This window comes from Xyrauchen texanus, chromosome 17 (genome assembly GCF_025860055.1).
Source record: "Xyrauchen texanus isolate HMW12.3.18 chromosome 17, RBS_HiC_50CHRs, whole genome shotgun sequence".
Lineage (NCBI taxonomy): Eukaryota > Metazoa > Chordata > Actinopteri > Cypriniformes > Catostomidae > Xyrauchen > Xyrauchen texanus.
The window spans coordinates 25,732,375-25,745,972 of NC_068292.1; the positions used below are offsets into that span (position 1 = coordinate 25,732,375).

General features: G+C 38.1%; 1 protein-coding gene across 1 annotated transcript; it reads right to left on the reverse strand.

Moving 5' to 3' along the window:
- Positions 1-833: 833 nt before the first annotated feature.
- Positions 834-12,101, reverse strand: LOC127658455 (zinc finger protein ZFP2). The gene is made up of 3 exons (XM_052147770.1): positions 11,824-12,101; positions 11,012-11,516; positions 834-3,746 (listed from the first exon to the last, which is right to left on the reverse strand). The coding sequence occupies exons 2-3, from the start codon at positions 11,499-11,501 to the stop codon at positions 2,341-2,343; spliced, it is 1,896 nt and encodes a 631-aa protein (XP_052003730.1). The 5' UTR covers positions 11,502-11,516; positions 11,824-12,101; the 3' UTR covers positions 834-2,340.
- Between the last annotated feature and the right edge of the window lie 1,497 nt (positions 12,102-13,598).

The window sequence follows — 13,598 nt, forward strand, 5'->3', positions numbered from 1 at the left end:
CCAAAAGCACACATTGACAGATATCTGTTTCCCCCTGGTGGCCCAGGGAGGAACTGCTACCAAATAACTATTTATCTTACAACATTTACATGTGCTACAGACTTGACATAACAAGCAAGAATGACAAAAGTAGCATTTACAGAGTTGTGAATTTAAAGGCTCGTAAAGTTTAATGATGTGCATAACCACGTTTTTGTTACATTGATACTAATGGTCATTTGTTTGTACCCTGTAAGGAAAGAAAATCATGTGGGGGAAAAAAATCTGTCTCAATTTTCTAAATCTATTAATTTTGTGTTTTGTGGCAGTCCTTTCTAACACCCAATCTTTAAGAGCTGTAGTTCTGACAATTATTATTACTACGGCAACAGAGGGAGTGAATTAAAACAAGCTCTCCTCCATACATCTCTCCGGCCCTCCTCTCAGACAAGAGGCTTGCTAAATGAAAAATGGACATGCTTTAAGAAGTATTGATTCCAGCTTTAAACAAAGGTAGACTCAATATTATTTACCCCTAAATACATCTTTGTTATCCGTGTCGGTGCAACAGTCACGCTGCTGTCCTCGTAATGGCAGACATAAAAATAATAGGGCTATTCCCCCAACATTGACTGAAGCAGACCTGTTTGGACCCTTTGACTACGCAATCCATCTACATGCTTTAAGTGTTTGTACAGATGTAAAGCTTGTGACAATGCTTTGGTCTCTGTGCACAAGCTCTTGTATTGTTGACTGAAAACACTGCAACACAGACAAAAGTCAGTGGTTTAGACAAAATGGCCATGATAAAGATATTTATATTTTTGCTTTATTTAAGGATTAGATGAAGAATATGGTTTCACTTTCACCATTTAAGCTAACACAATGTGGCACAAGCACAAGCTTCATTTAGTCAATTTCATCATCTTCAGAATTCACAGTAAAATTACAATGTATATCTCTTACACATTCACACAGAATTTTTAAATTACATCGGAAATAGCAATTCATCACTGCTTCAAAGTGATGTATATTAACTTAGCCAGCCACAATAATATTTAATACATTAGTAATATACACAAAATTCTTTGTTTTATGATGGTGATACTTAAGGTGGAAAGATTTCAGGATCATGAAAGCTATAACCACCATATACTGTATAAACATTGACACATTACAATATGATCAGTTGATAGAATTGAAACATGCACATGTTGGTATAGGTCACAAAGAAACTTAAATAAGGTCTAAATATTTGTTACAGCACCAATTGTTGGTCTGCTCTTTTTCCCCCGGATTTTTTACATGCAAAAATAATTATAAGGGTTTAATTCCATTTGGTTAACATCTCCAATGGTTGCAGGTGTAAAACATGCAAAATAACAATATGCAAACTTTCTAAGGGCAGTCCAGAAAGGAAGACTTAAGTTAAACTACACTACACTGCGATAACTTTAGTTGTTTTTAGCAATCAACAACCCAAGTTTCCAACCAACAGCACTGATAATTCTGCAACATTCATCAAGATATGGATTTTAATGGAAAATTACTTAAATTTCAGAACGCTCCTAATCAAAACCGTATCGTATGCTTCAGAAGATGTTTTAATATGATGCACGAACTGCATGCACTATATGGGTGATTTTTCTAAGCTTTAAAGTGAGTCACTATCAACTGAAACTGTAATGAATAGACAGACTGGATATTCATTAAAAATTATCTGTTTCCACTTAAGTCATACAGGTTTAGAAGACATGAAGATGAGTAAACACACAATTAACATTTTTGGATGAACTATTCCTTTAAAGGAATATTCCTGGTTCAGTACAAGCTCAACAGCATCTGTGGCATAATGTTGATTACCAGAAAAAAATCATTTGGATTCTTCCATCCCTTTCTTTAAATATATATAAAAAAAAATAAATAAATAAATAAAAATCGAGGTTGCATTGAGGCACTTACAATGGAAGTGAATATGGACAATTATGGTGGGTTAAAAGGTAGAAATGTGAAGCTTATGATTTTATAAAAGCACTTACATTATTTTTTCTTTTAAAACTCATGCATTATTTGAGCTGTAAAATTGTTGAAATGTACATTTTGTTCAGTCATTTTAGGGTTTGTTGTCATGGCAACAAAGTACTCCAACTACACAGAAAAGGTAAACACAAATGTTTACCCGCATAACACTTGTGGCTTCCATTGAAAGTGTCTCACTGTAATCCAGATCTTTGCTTTTTTAAAGAAAAGATGGGGTAAGTCAAAATAAAATTTTGTGGTAATCAATATTATGCCACAAATGCTGTCAATTGAGCTGAAATGGATTGAACTCAGATTACTCCTTTAAGACGTTGTCCTTCCTCATATGTGTTTTTCCAAGTGTTGAGAGAGATGGTGTGATCGAGTGAAGGTGCGAGGACATTCTGGGCAGCTGAACGGCCTCTCCCCCGTGTGCGTTTGCTTGTGTAGCTTCAGGTGCTGGGGCATTCGAAAACTTTTCCCACACTCGGTACACTTGTAGGGTCTCTGGCCCGTATGACTGCGCCTGTGCTTGCCCAGGTCGCCAGAGTTGGTGAAACGGCGGTCACAGTCAGAACAGGCAAAGGGTTTTTCCCCCGTGTGTCCTCTCATGTGTCTCGTCAAATCACCAGACTGGGCGAAGCTGGCGCCGCAGTGCTCACAGCGGTAAGGTTTCTCACCAGTGTGTGAGCGCTGGTGGTTTTTCAGGTGCTGTATGCGTTTGAAGCGTTTGTTGCAAACATCGCAATGGTATGGCCGCTCCCCCGAATGAATGCGACGGTGTTTCCGTAGTACATCTTCCCTTGAAAACGTCTTGGTGCACTCTCTGCACTGCAGCAATCGCTCGGAGTTGTGTCCCTGTTGGTGCGCCTCCAGGTACTTCAGCGCAGAAAAAGTTTTGCCGCATTTAGGACATGGAAAGTTTTTTTCCTTAGAGTGAACTCGTTGGTGGATATGAAGTGTTGATTTGTGGCTGAATCTAATCCCGCACTGGGGGCAAGGGTATGGTCTTTCCCCAGTGTGTGTTCTGAGATGAGAACGGAGGTGTGCCATTCTGGCAAAATCTTTACCACATTCAGGGCACTTGTGTGGCCTGATCCCTGTATGGACAACTCTGTGCCTCCGCAGACTCCCCCGCTCACTGAATTTATGGCCACAATCTTTGCACACAAACGGCTTCTCGCCAGTGTGAGTGCGTTTGTGTATAGTCAGACACTGAAGTGAAGAGCAGTTCTTTCCACATTCTCGGCACAGGTAGCCACGATCAGTGCAAATCGGTCCATCTGCTCCAGCCTCAGGTTTCTTCTTGTCATCTGGCTCATAGCAGTGATGTGGTCCAACACCCCACACTCCTGCAAAGCTTTTACCACATGCAGCACAGCTAATCTGCCCATCTTTACACACAGTGGCTAAGTCGTGGCAACTGCGGCAATGCCTTTTCAGATTACCAATGTAATCAAAGCTGCGAGCACACTGTGGGCAGGTGTAGCGTTTTCGGGTGGGTTTGGGTTTGGGGAGATGGGCCCTGCGCATGTGTGCCTCCAACTGCTTCTGAGAGAAGAAACGAAAGTGGCACAAGGAGCAGCTTAGCATCCCAGAGGATATTTTCGAGCAGTTGAATACATTGTGATTTTCCACCCAGGCAAAGTATTCACTTCGATGGGACCATTTAAGGTGTTTGACAAAGTGTGAGAACTCAGTGAAAGTCACAGAGCAATGAGGACAAGGAAAAATTGGAAAGGAGGAAGCTGTGGAAGGAGAAAGAGATGGAAAAATCAAGAGTGAACTGAAAAGGAAAAGCCTTTTCTAGCCAATTGTCAAGTGAACCTTTAGGAATATGTTATGCTTGCTGTCACAAAAGAATTAATATGATATTAATGCACATCATGACTAAAATTATAATCCAATTACACTACTCATTACTTCATGGAAAGAGTAATCACAGTAGTAATTCCATAATAGGTCTGCAACCAGACCCCGACGGGGCCTGAAATACCGCTGGGTTTTGGGCAGAGGCTGCTCTGCTCATGTACTATGCATGTTTCCATTGATTTCCTATGTAAACACGTGCTGGATGGACGTCTTTGACTGTTGCACCATGTCTCGCTGTTACTTCATCGTCTCACACCGGACCACAGCTTTTTTAGACACTGTATCAAGTTAAAAAGAACTTCCAAGTTTCAAAAATGCATCTCGAGGCACCTACGTTCTGTTTCATTCGTTGTGCTGTGTCTATCTTGTTTTTAGCGCAGGTGTCACAAAGATTCAACATTCTGAAGGAGTTTTGGCTGTAAGTGACAGTGATACTGTTATGCATCATTCCAAAATGTTCTGCACTGAGCAAAGTTTCAGTGCTTGATAAATGGTAAGCTAAAAATTTTTTACTTTTTAGCGTGCTTAGGGGCCTGTTTTAAACTGTGCATGTTTACTGTAACAATACTGTTACGAATTTTGCCTACGATGCCTAAATTAAATACAGTCCATTGCAACAATAGTTGCTTGAAGAGTGTGAGCTATTTCGGGTTGGGTTCGAGCTTAAAATCTGACAGTACCATTCGTGTTGGGTAGGGTCACACGGTCTTGGGTAAGGGCCGGGTTTGGGTCTAATTTTCAGGCCCGAGCAAACCTCTAGCACACTGTCAAATGGAGTTTACTTTGAAAGGCTTGAGCATTCGAATGTAAGCATATGTTCTAAGTATACTAAGTATACAAAACTAAGTATATTCTGGGCTTTACGGCCTAAATCCCCTACAAACTATAGGGCAAACGGAATTTACAATTATAGCACACAAGCCACACACTATTCACCACGCATTTCTCTCTTAAGGCTAATTTATACTTACTGGGTGAACAGGCTTCGCTTAGTTCACCTACAAATGATGACGAAATGCACTGAAGTTTTTGTTCTGCCAAGGAGCTTGTTTAGTGAGATTTCTCCTGTTCACGCACGGCCACGACAAATGAATGGAGAGAGATTTTAGTTTTTAAAGTGAAAGGGGCATGACAATTTGAATAAAGCACAGCGATAAAAGCAGCGATCCACGGAGAAAAAACCTTACTGGCTTTGGTTGTGGCTGGAACAGTACATTAAACACTGTGACATCACCCTAAACAAACAACTTCTTACACCTAGGGTGCTTTAGTTCATCCAGGAGAAAAAAGTATGGCTTCTTTCAAAGTATAAACCAGGCTTTAAAGGTGCTGTAAGCGATTTTAGCATTCTGAAGCCTTCACATGACTAAGCCATTGAATTAGCCATGCCCACTCATTTCAAAACCTCACCCACCAAAGAACATTTTGAGAACAAAAGCGAGCAGCACTGTTTGTTCCTGTGGCTGTCAAATTCAAGTGGCACAATAGCGCCCTCGACTGACAAATATTATGAATCATAGCCTCAATGATCCACTTCAAATGAGAACAAGCAAAATGATTGACAGGTGAAAAGTGTCAATGTCCACCGACACAATTTTGCCGTTTACAAAGTCTACAGCGGTCACAGAGACCAGTGAGATATCTCAGGACACTTATTTAATTAATATCTTTATGAGAGTAGGAATTTTTTTTGCATACTTCTTCATGAATAAATTACTTACAGCACCTTTAAGGCCAAAATACATTTTGGCATTCCGAGTGCCGCTACATCTCATGCACAGTGAGCAAGGTGTGCCGCAAATTTGTCATCAGCACAGTTTTTCTAGACATGCAGACAATCTGAGTTTGCAAACGTAAAAAGACACACATATGAACACAATTCATGTTATACAGTTGAGGTCAGAATTTTACAAACACCTTAGCCAAATACATTTATCACATTCATGACATTCCCAGTGGTTTAGAAGTTTACATACAATATATTGGATTGAGGTCAGGGCTTTGTGATGGCCACTCCAATACCTTGACTTTGTTTTCCTTAAGCCATTTTGCCACAACTTTGGAGGTATGGGGGTCATTGTCCATTTGGAAGACCCATTTGCGACGAGTTTTAACATCCTGGCTGATGTTTTGAGATGTTACTTCAATATATCCACATAATGTTCCTTTCTCATAATGCCATCTATTTTGTGAAGTGCATCAGTCCCTCCAGCAGCAAAGCATCACCACACCATGATGCTGCCACCCTCATCCTTCATGGTTGGGATGGTGTTCTTTGGCTTGCAAGCCTCACCCTTTTTCTTCTAAACATAACGATGATCATTATATCCAAACAGTTCCATATTTGTTTCATTAGACCAGAGATTTTATGGCTGTTTTGGAGCAGTGGTTTCTTCCTTGCTGAGCAGCCTTTCAGGTTATGTCGATATATGACTCGTTGTACTGTGGATATACAGTGAGGAAAATAAGTATTTGAACACCCTGCTATTTTGCAAGTTCTCCCACTTAGAAATCATGGAGGGGTCTGAAATTGTCATCGTAGGTGCATGTCCACTGTGAGAGACATAATCTAAAAAAAAACTCCAGAAATCACAATGTATGATTTTTTAACTATTTATTTGTATGATACAGCTGCAAATAAGTATTTGAACACCTGAGAAAATCAATGTTAATATTTGGTACAGTAGCTTTTGTTTGCAATTACAGAGGTCAAACGTTTCCTGTAGTTTTTCACCAGGTTTGCACACACTGCAGGAGGGATTTTGGCCCACTCCTCCACACAGATCTTCTCTAGATCAGTCAGGTTTCTGGGCTGTCGCTGAGAAACACGGAGTTTGAGCTCCCTCCAAAGATTCTCTATTGGGTTTAGGTCTGGAGACTGGCTAGGCCACGCCAGAACCTTGATATGCTTCTTACAGAGCCACTCCTTGGTTATCCTGGCTGTGTGCTTCGGTCATTGTCATGTTGGAAGACCCAGCCTCGACCCATCTTCAATGCTCTAACTGAGGGAAGGAGGTTGTTCCCCAAAATCTCGCAATACATGGCCCCGGTCATCCTCTCCTTAATACAGTGCAGTCAGCCCTGTCCCATGTGCAGAAAAACACCCCCAAAGCATGATGCTACCACCCCCATGCTTCACAGTAGGGATGGTGTTCTTGGGATGGTACTCATCATTCTTCTTCCTCCAAACACGGTTAGTGGAATTATGACCAAAAAGTTCTATTTTGGTCTCATCTGACCACATGACTTTCTCCCATGACTCCTCTGGATCATCCAAATGGTCATTGGCAAACTTAAGATGGGCCTTGACATGTGCTGGTTTAAGCAGGGGAACCTTCCGTGCCATGCATGATTTCAAACCATGACGTCTTAGTGTATTACCAACAGTAACCTTGGAAACGGTGGTCCCAGCTCTTTTCAGGTCATTGACCATCTCCTCCCGTGTAGTTCTGGGCTGATTTCTCACCTTTCTTAGGATCATTGAGACCCCACGAGGTGAGATCTTGCATGGAGCCCCAGTCCGAGGGAGATTGACAGTCATGTTTAGCTTCTTCCATTTTCTAATGATTGCTCCAACAGTGGACCTTTTTTCACCAAGCTGCTTGGCAATTTCCCCGTAGCCCTTTCCAGCCTTGTGGAGGTGTACAATTTCGTCTCTAGTGTCTTTGGACAGCTCTTTGGTCTTGGCCATGTTAGTAGTTGGATTCTTACTGATTGTATGGGGTGGACAGGTGCCTTTATGCAGCTAACGACCTCAAACAGGTGCATCTAATTTAGGATAATAAATGGAGTGGAGGTGGACATTTTAAAAGGCAGACTAACAGGTCTTTGAGGGTCAGAATTCTAGCTGATAGACAGGTGTTCAAATACTTATTTGCAGCTGTATCATACAAATCAATAGTTAAAAAATCATATATTGTGATTTCTGGATTTTTTTTTGGATTATGTCTCTCACAGTGGACATGCACCTACGATGACAATTTCAGACCCCTCCATGATTTCCAAGTGGGAGCAAAATAGCAGGGTGTTCAAATATTTATTTTTCTCACTGTAGATACTTGTCTGCTTGTTTCCTCCAGCATCTTCAAAAAGGTACTTGTGCTGTTGTTCTGGGATTCATTTGCACTTTTTGCACCAAATGACATTAATCTCTAGGAGATAGAATGTGTCTCCATCCTGAGCGGTATGATGGCTGTGCAGTCCCATGGTGTTTATACTTGCGTTTCAACAGGTGAAAGTGGTTCCTTCAGGCCTTTGGAAATTGCTCCCAATGAAGAACCAGACTTGGAGTTCAACTGTTTTTTTTTTCTTTCTGAGGTCTTGGCGGATTTCTTTTAAATTTCCTATGATGTCAAGCAAAGAGGCACTGAGTTTGAAGGTAGGCCTTAAAATACATTAGCCGGTACACCTCCAATTAGCTATTTAGACTATCAGAAGCTAATTTGCTAATTGCCTATAGGCTTGACATCATTTTCTAGAATTTTCCAAGCTGCATAAAGGCACAGTTAACTTAGTGAATGTAAACTTCTGACCCACTGGAATTGTGATATAGTCAATTTAAAGTGAAACAATCTGTCAGTAAACAATTGTTGGTAAAATTACTTGTGTCATGCACAAAGTAGATATCCTAAGCGACTTGTCAAAACTATAGTTTGATAATATGAAATCTGTGGAGTGGTTAACGAATGAGTTTTAATGACTTCAATCTAAGTGTATCTAAACTTCTGACTTCACCTGTAAATGCATTCCACATACATGAAATGTGTAACTCATGTTAGTATCTGTAGTCTAATTACAAGAATATAAAAATGTAATCTTTTAACATTACACTACTTTTAAAACCAAAAGGTACTTTAAATTACAGTAACTAATTACTTTGTATTTTGTTACATTTTTACACCAAACACTGTCTTTAACACATCAATATATGTCTTCTCAACAAACTTCCTGACCAACCACTGGGCGACGCCAAGTTTTCTGGTTCCGGTCTCCATAAGAAGCAATGTAAAAAATTATTAAATGAGCAATTCAAACAAACAACAACCATTTTAAGTGTTAGTTGTAGGGCTGGGACAATTCATCGACGTAATCGACTTCATCGATTACAGAAACACGTCAAATTGCATAACATGCGTCGGTATGTCGCAATGGAATAATTAAAATGGCATCACCTGGTTTAAGAATGGATTCCCCGAAGAACAAACTGCAGCTAAAAAAAACTTGTCCATGGTGATCTAAAGCGTAGGAGTATTTTAGTGTAACTTTACACCATGCGTCATCTAATTTTGTTATTTGGCCATTTTATATTTTCGGTTTACTTTAACGGCCATACAGCCCTCTACATTGCGACCAAAAACATCTGTTATTAGCCACTGGCAAGTAAATTTTAACATTTCACTCGCCAGTGAGCGTGCAGGAAAAAGCACTTGTGTCTCATTCAGTTGAACTCCAAACATCTCAGGGAACCGTTGACGTCACAAGAGCAGCTCTCTGAGAGTGTGTGAAGATGAACCACTTCTCTAGCGCTCTGATGAGCACGCCGTCTACAGATCCGTGCCAAAAACTCCCGCGAAAATATAAACATGGTATAAACCGATTCATTTTGTGAACGCAAAGTGCTCCAGTTTCACTTTACGGCCATGTAATGTTAAATATCCGTGGTCATTGTGGGTTTATTCACGCAGTGTTACAACATGCAGTTAGACAGAGGAGATGCCCTATTTCTGTGGAGATGATCAAATGCAAGAAACAGAATCTCAAAGTCTTCCTTCATGAGAAATAAGGGCTTATGAGTTAACCAGAGAGCAAAAAAACAAATTTTATGTTGGACTGCTAAACTCAAGGTTACACAGTGTTTTGATATTCCTCCTGAAAGTGACTTCAATTTTACATTTTGTTTAATTTATTTTGTTGTTGGATTGCTAAATGTAGATTGCACTTTCCTTTTACTCAAATTGAACAAGTTCTTACTTCAAATCACTCCAAAATAAAATTAAAGTAATCTACATTTAGCAATCCAACAATAAAACTAATGTAAAATTCAAGTCACTTTCAGGTGGAATATCAAAAGATTGTGCAACCTCGAGTTTAGTAACCCAACATAAAATATCTACAAAATTAAATTAATGTTGGACTGTAAAAATGGAGATTACTGGTTAAAACAGGGCTATTTTTATTGCAGAATAATGCCCTGCAGTGCACACTTTGTTTCTTGTACATTTGTTTGTGTTTGTGAGAAGATAATTTATTAAAATATTGAAATATTAATGAGCTGAGTTTTTTTATATTTATTTTGGGTTAATTAATTGTTATATTTATCAAGAAATAATAATAAAAAAAATCTTTAGAAAAGTCGGCAAATTAGTTGTTAGATTAATCGAAAAAAATCATTGTTAGATTAATCGCTAAAAGAAATTTGCGTTAGGTACAGCCCTAGTTAGTGGAAGTAAAGATTAGCTGTGCAGCTACTGGCTGTCATAACAACTAATAGTTAAAGGGACAGTTCACCCCAAAATTAAAATTCTAATCATTAACTCCCCCTCAGGCCATCACAGATGTGTATGACTTTCTTTCTTATGCTGAAAGATAACGGAGATTTTTTTTGAAGAATATCTCAGCTCAGTAGGTCCATTCAATGCAAGTGAATGGTGGCCAGAACTTTGAAGAAAATGCAAATAAAGGCAGCATAAAAGTAATCTATACGACTCCAGTGGTTAAATTCATGTCTTATGTGATCTGAGAGGTGTGGGTAAGCGATCAATATTTAAGTCCTTTTTAATGTAAATCTATACTTCCACTTTCTTTTCTTTTTGCCGATTTGCATTCTTTGACATATAAGGTTTATAATGTTATTAATCCCCACAGAGCAATTAAAAATTGGGCTACAGCTGTGCTTCAGAGAAATACAGAATATTAAAAGTACATTTAATTATGCACATAGAGCCAGTATATATATATATTTTTTCATTTGGCAATTTTAACTAATTTGTTCCACTAAACATCACATTATAAAAGTGAAAACACTGGAGACCGGAAAATGAAAACAGGCTTCCGTTGTGAAACACTTCCACATTCAGGAAAACAAGATGGCTATAATCAAGGCATATGAATGGCCTATTAATGCCAAGCTTAAATAAATTACCCGTGTTTTTCTCCTGACAAGAATCATCCACAGTGTTTTCAGCTGGCACCTCTTGCTTGACTTCTGTCCAGTTATCTTCATTTTCCTCCTTTATACTCAAACCAGGCTCTCTCTGCAATACTTCAGGAATGCCAGGCTCAGTTTTTACCTGAAAATTCGGTGGGTTCAAGGGAACACAGTCTGGTTCTGTTTTTGGGACGAATACAGAGAAAGCAAGTGAATGAGGCTGCAGATTAATGTTCTGCTGCTTCTGTTGTTCAAATACCCCGTTTTGTTGCTGGGATGCTTCCAAGTCTCCTTGTTCCTGTCTCATTTGTGTAACCTCAGGAGAGGTGTTTAAATCACAGGCCTGAGTTTCATGAAATGTTTCGGTTTTATCTGTGTCCATGTTGATCCCATCACCATTTGAGGGCAATGGCTCCGTTTTAACATTTTGAAGTTGTCTGGATATTTTCTTTTTTCTTGATGGCTTTCTTTTACTTTGTTTCATCTTCTTGTGCACAACCTAAAGAAATGTTCGTGAAGTACAACAACATATATTAAGATTGTTTATCTTACTAGCATTAACAATAGCATTAGCCGAATACTTTTTAATTTAGAATTTCTTCTGCAATTGTTTATAAAGGAACACTACTAAATATGTTAAAATTATCTGTATTTTGAATCTAAAAGTGGACTGAAATGACCTGAATTAAATCAGATGTGTTGAGTCGTAGGGGTTTATCATCATTTAGCACATGTGACAGTATTAGCAGGTTGCAGTGTAAACAGAAAGCTCGTGTTGACCCAAGTAAAGTAAAAAATGCTCTTACCGGTAATACTTTAGTTTGGTGTTCAGTTAGTCTTTTGTATTTAGACGATAGTGAAAATCCAACCGAAGACTGCGCTGAATGCCTAATGCGCTGAGACAGTTAATGTGCAACATCCTAAACGGACGTGTTGTTCAGCCACCCCTGACAATGACACCAACACGTCTAATTTGGCTAGGTTATAAAGAAGATAAAGTCGTTTTTCTGAAATACAGTTGGTATTATTTTCGGGTCTGAAATACGTTTAAGCTTTCAGAAAATGCGCAAAGCCAGAAACGATAACCCGAAATATACTGAACGCTGAGGTATTTTTTCATAATAAAAGTGTTACGGACAACGATACATTTTATTATTATTATGTGTAATGGTAGTCATATTGGCGTGTGCATATATCTGTCAAAAACATATCCTAACCTGAAGTGGTACGAATCACCCATGTGGATGATGAGGTTTCAAAGCTACTTCTTAGTTTGGATCCTAAACAAATGTATGAGAAGAAACTGCATCACTGTTGAGCTCTGACCAGTCAAGCACAAGTTCAAGATATTTCCAGTCACTCTTTCTTCGCTGTGCTCCAAATGCAACATATACCATACAGCAGCAATGTTTATAATCGTGCTATATTCATGTTTAAGTGGCAGGTCTTCAAAGAGAAACACTTAATATTTAAATTCAGGAACAGGATGACCCACGAGCTGGAGTTTTATTGAGATTCATGACACCTGACATTATATATATATATATATATATATATATATATATATATATATATATATATATATATATATATATATATATATAACCTCACATCTATCTATCTACAGGTAGATATATAGATATACTAAAATAAAATGTATTTATTTTGTATCTTTTCGATTATTTCTCTGCTTGATCTTATGTATTTTTTTTTTCTTCTTTCACCTGTACTTGTCTTTATGACTCAGTGATTATATTCATACATTGGTTGATCTTATTGAACATTTTTATAGAAACAAATCAGGTTTAGCACCATTTGCAGACTTTTTGGATGGTCCTTTACCCACCATAGGCATATTTTCCAACTTATATCCAGGGTTGGGAGGGTTACTTTTTAAATGTATTCCACTACAGATTACAGAATACATGCTGTATAATGTAATTTGTAACATATTCCATTAGATTACTCAAGATCAGTAAAATATTCAAAATAATTTGGATACTTTCAGCACACTGGTAGATTGTTTCACTTGTTTTGACTATAACCATTCTACCAGTACAGTAAGACAAAATACACATGTTAAAATACATTCTATGAAAAACCTAAATATCTTATGCAGTGTTGTTTCTAAAACAATAGAAATCAAATTGATATTGTTTTAAGGATTTTTAGAAAAACAATACAAAAATTATCAAGAATATGATTATTGCCCTAATATCAAAGGTCTTACTAGAAAAAAGAAATTGTGATCCAACGTGAATTTTCATGATTAAAAAAAAAAAAAGTATGATCATGCCTGGTAACGTGCATGTAAAATGGCTAGAAATAGCATTTTAGTTCAGCATAAGCTGACAATTTACACAAGGATTATTTATATTTATTCTGCTCCAAACGTACTTCTCTGTCTGCTCGTATGAATGTAACACATCATAATAAAGTGTTTCACCTCTGTTCAAATGCACTTCACTTTAGATCGCATTATGTACAAATGTTTTCCATCTGAAAGGACTAAATATTAAATTAAACAAATGACAATAAAATGCAAAGTAATCTCTTTAGTTACTTTCAAGAGTATTTTTAT

Excerpts from the sequence above, each read along its gene's own strand:
- LOC127658455 (XM_052147770.1), bottom strand. The coding sequence starts at position 11,501 with ATGAAACAAAGTAAAAGAAAGCCATCAAGAAAAAAGAAAATATCCAGA. Across the intron at positions 3,747-11,011 it reads TTGTCAGGAGAAAAACACGG|CTTCCTCCTTTCCAATTTTT; the intron begins GTAATTTATTTA and ends CTCCTTCCACAG.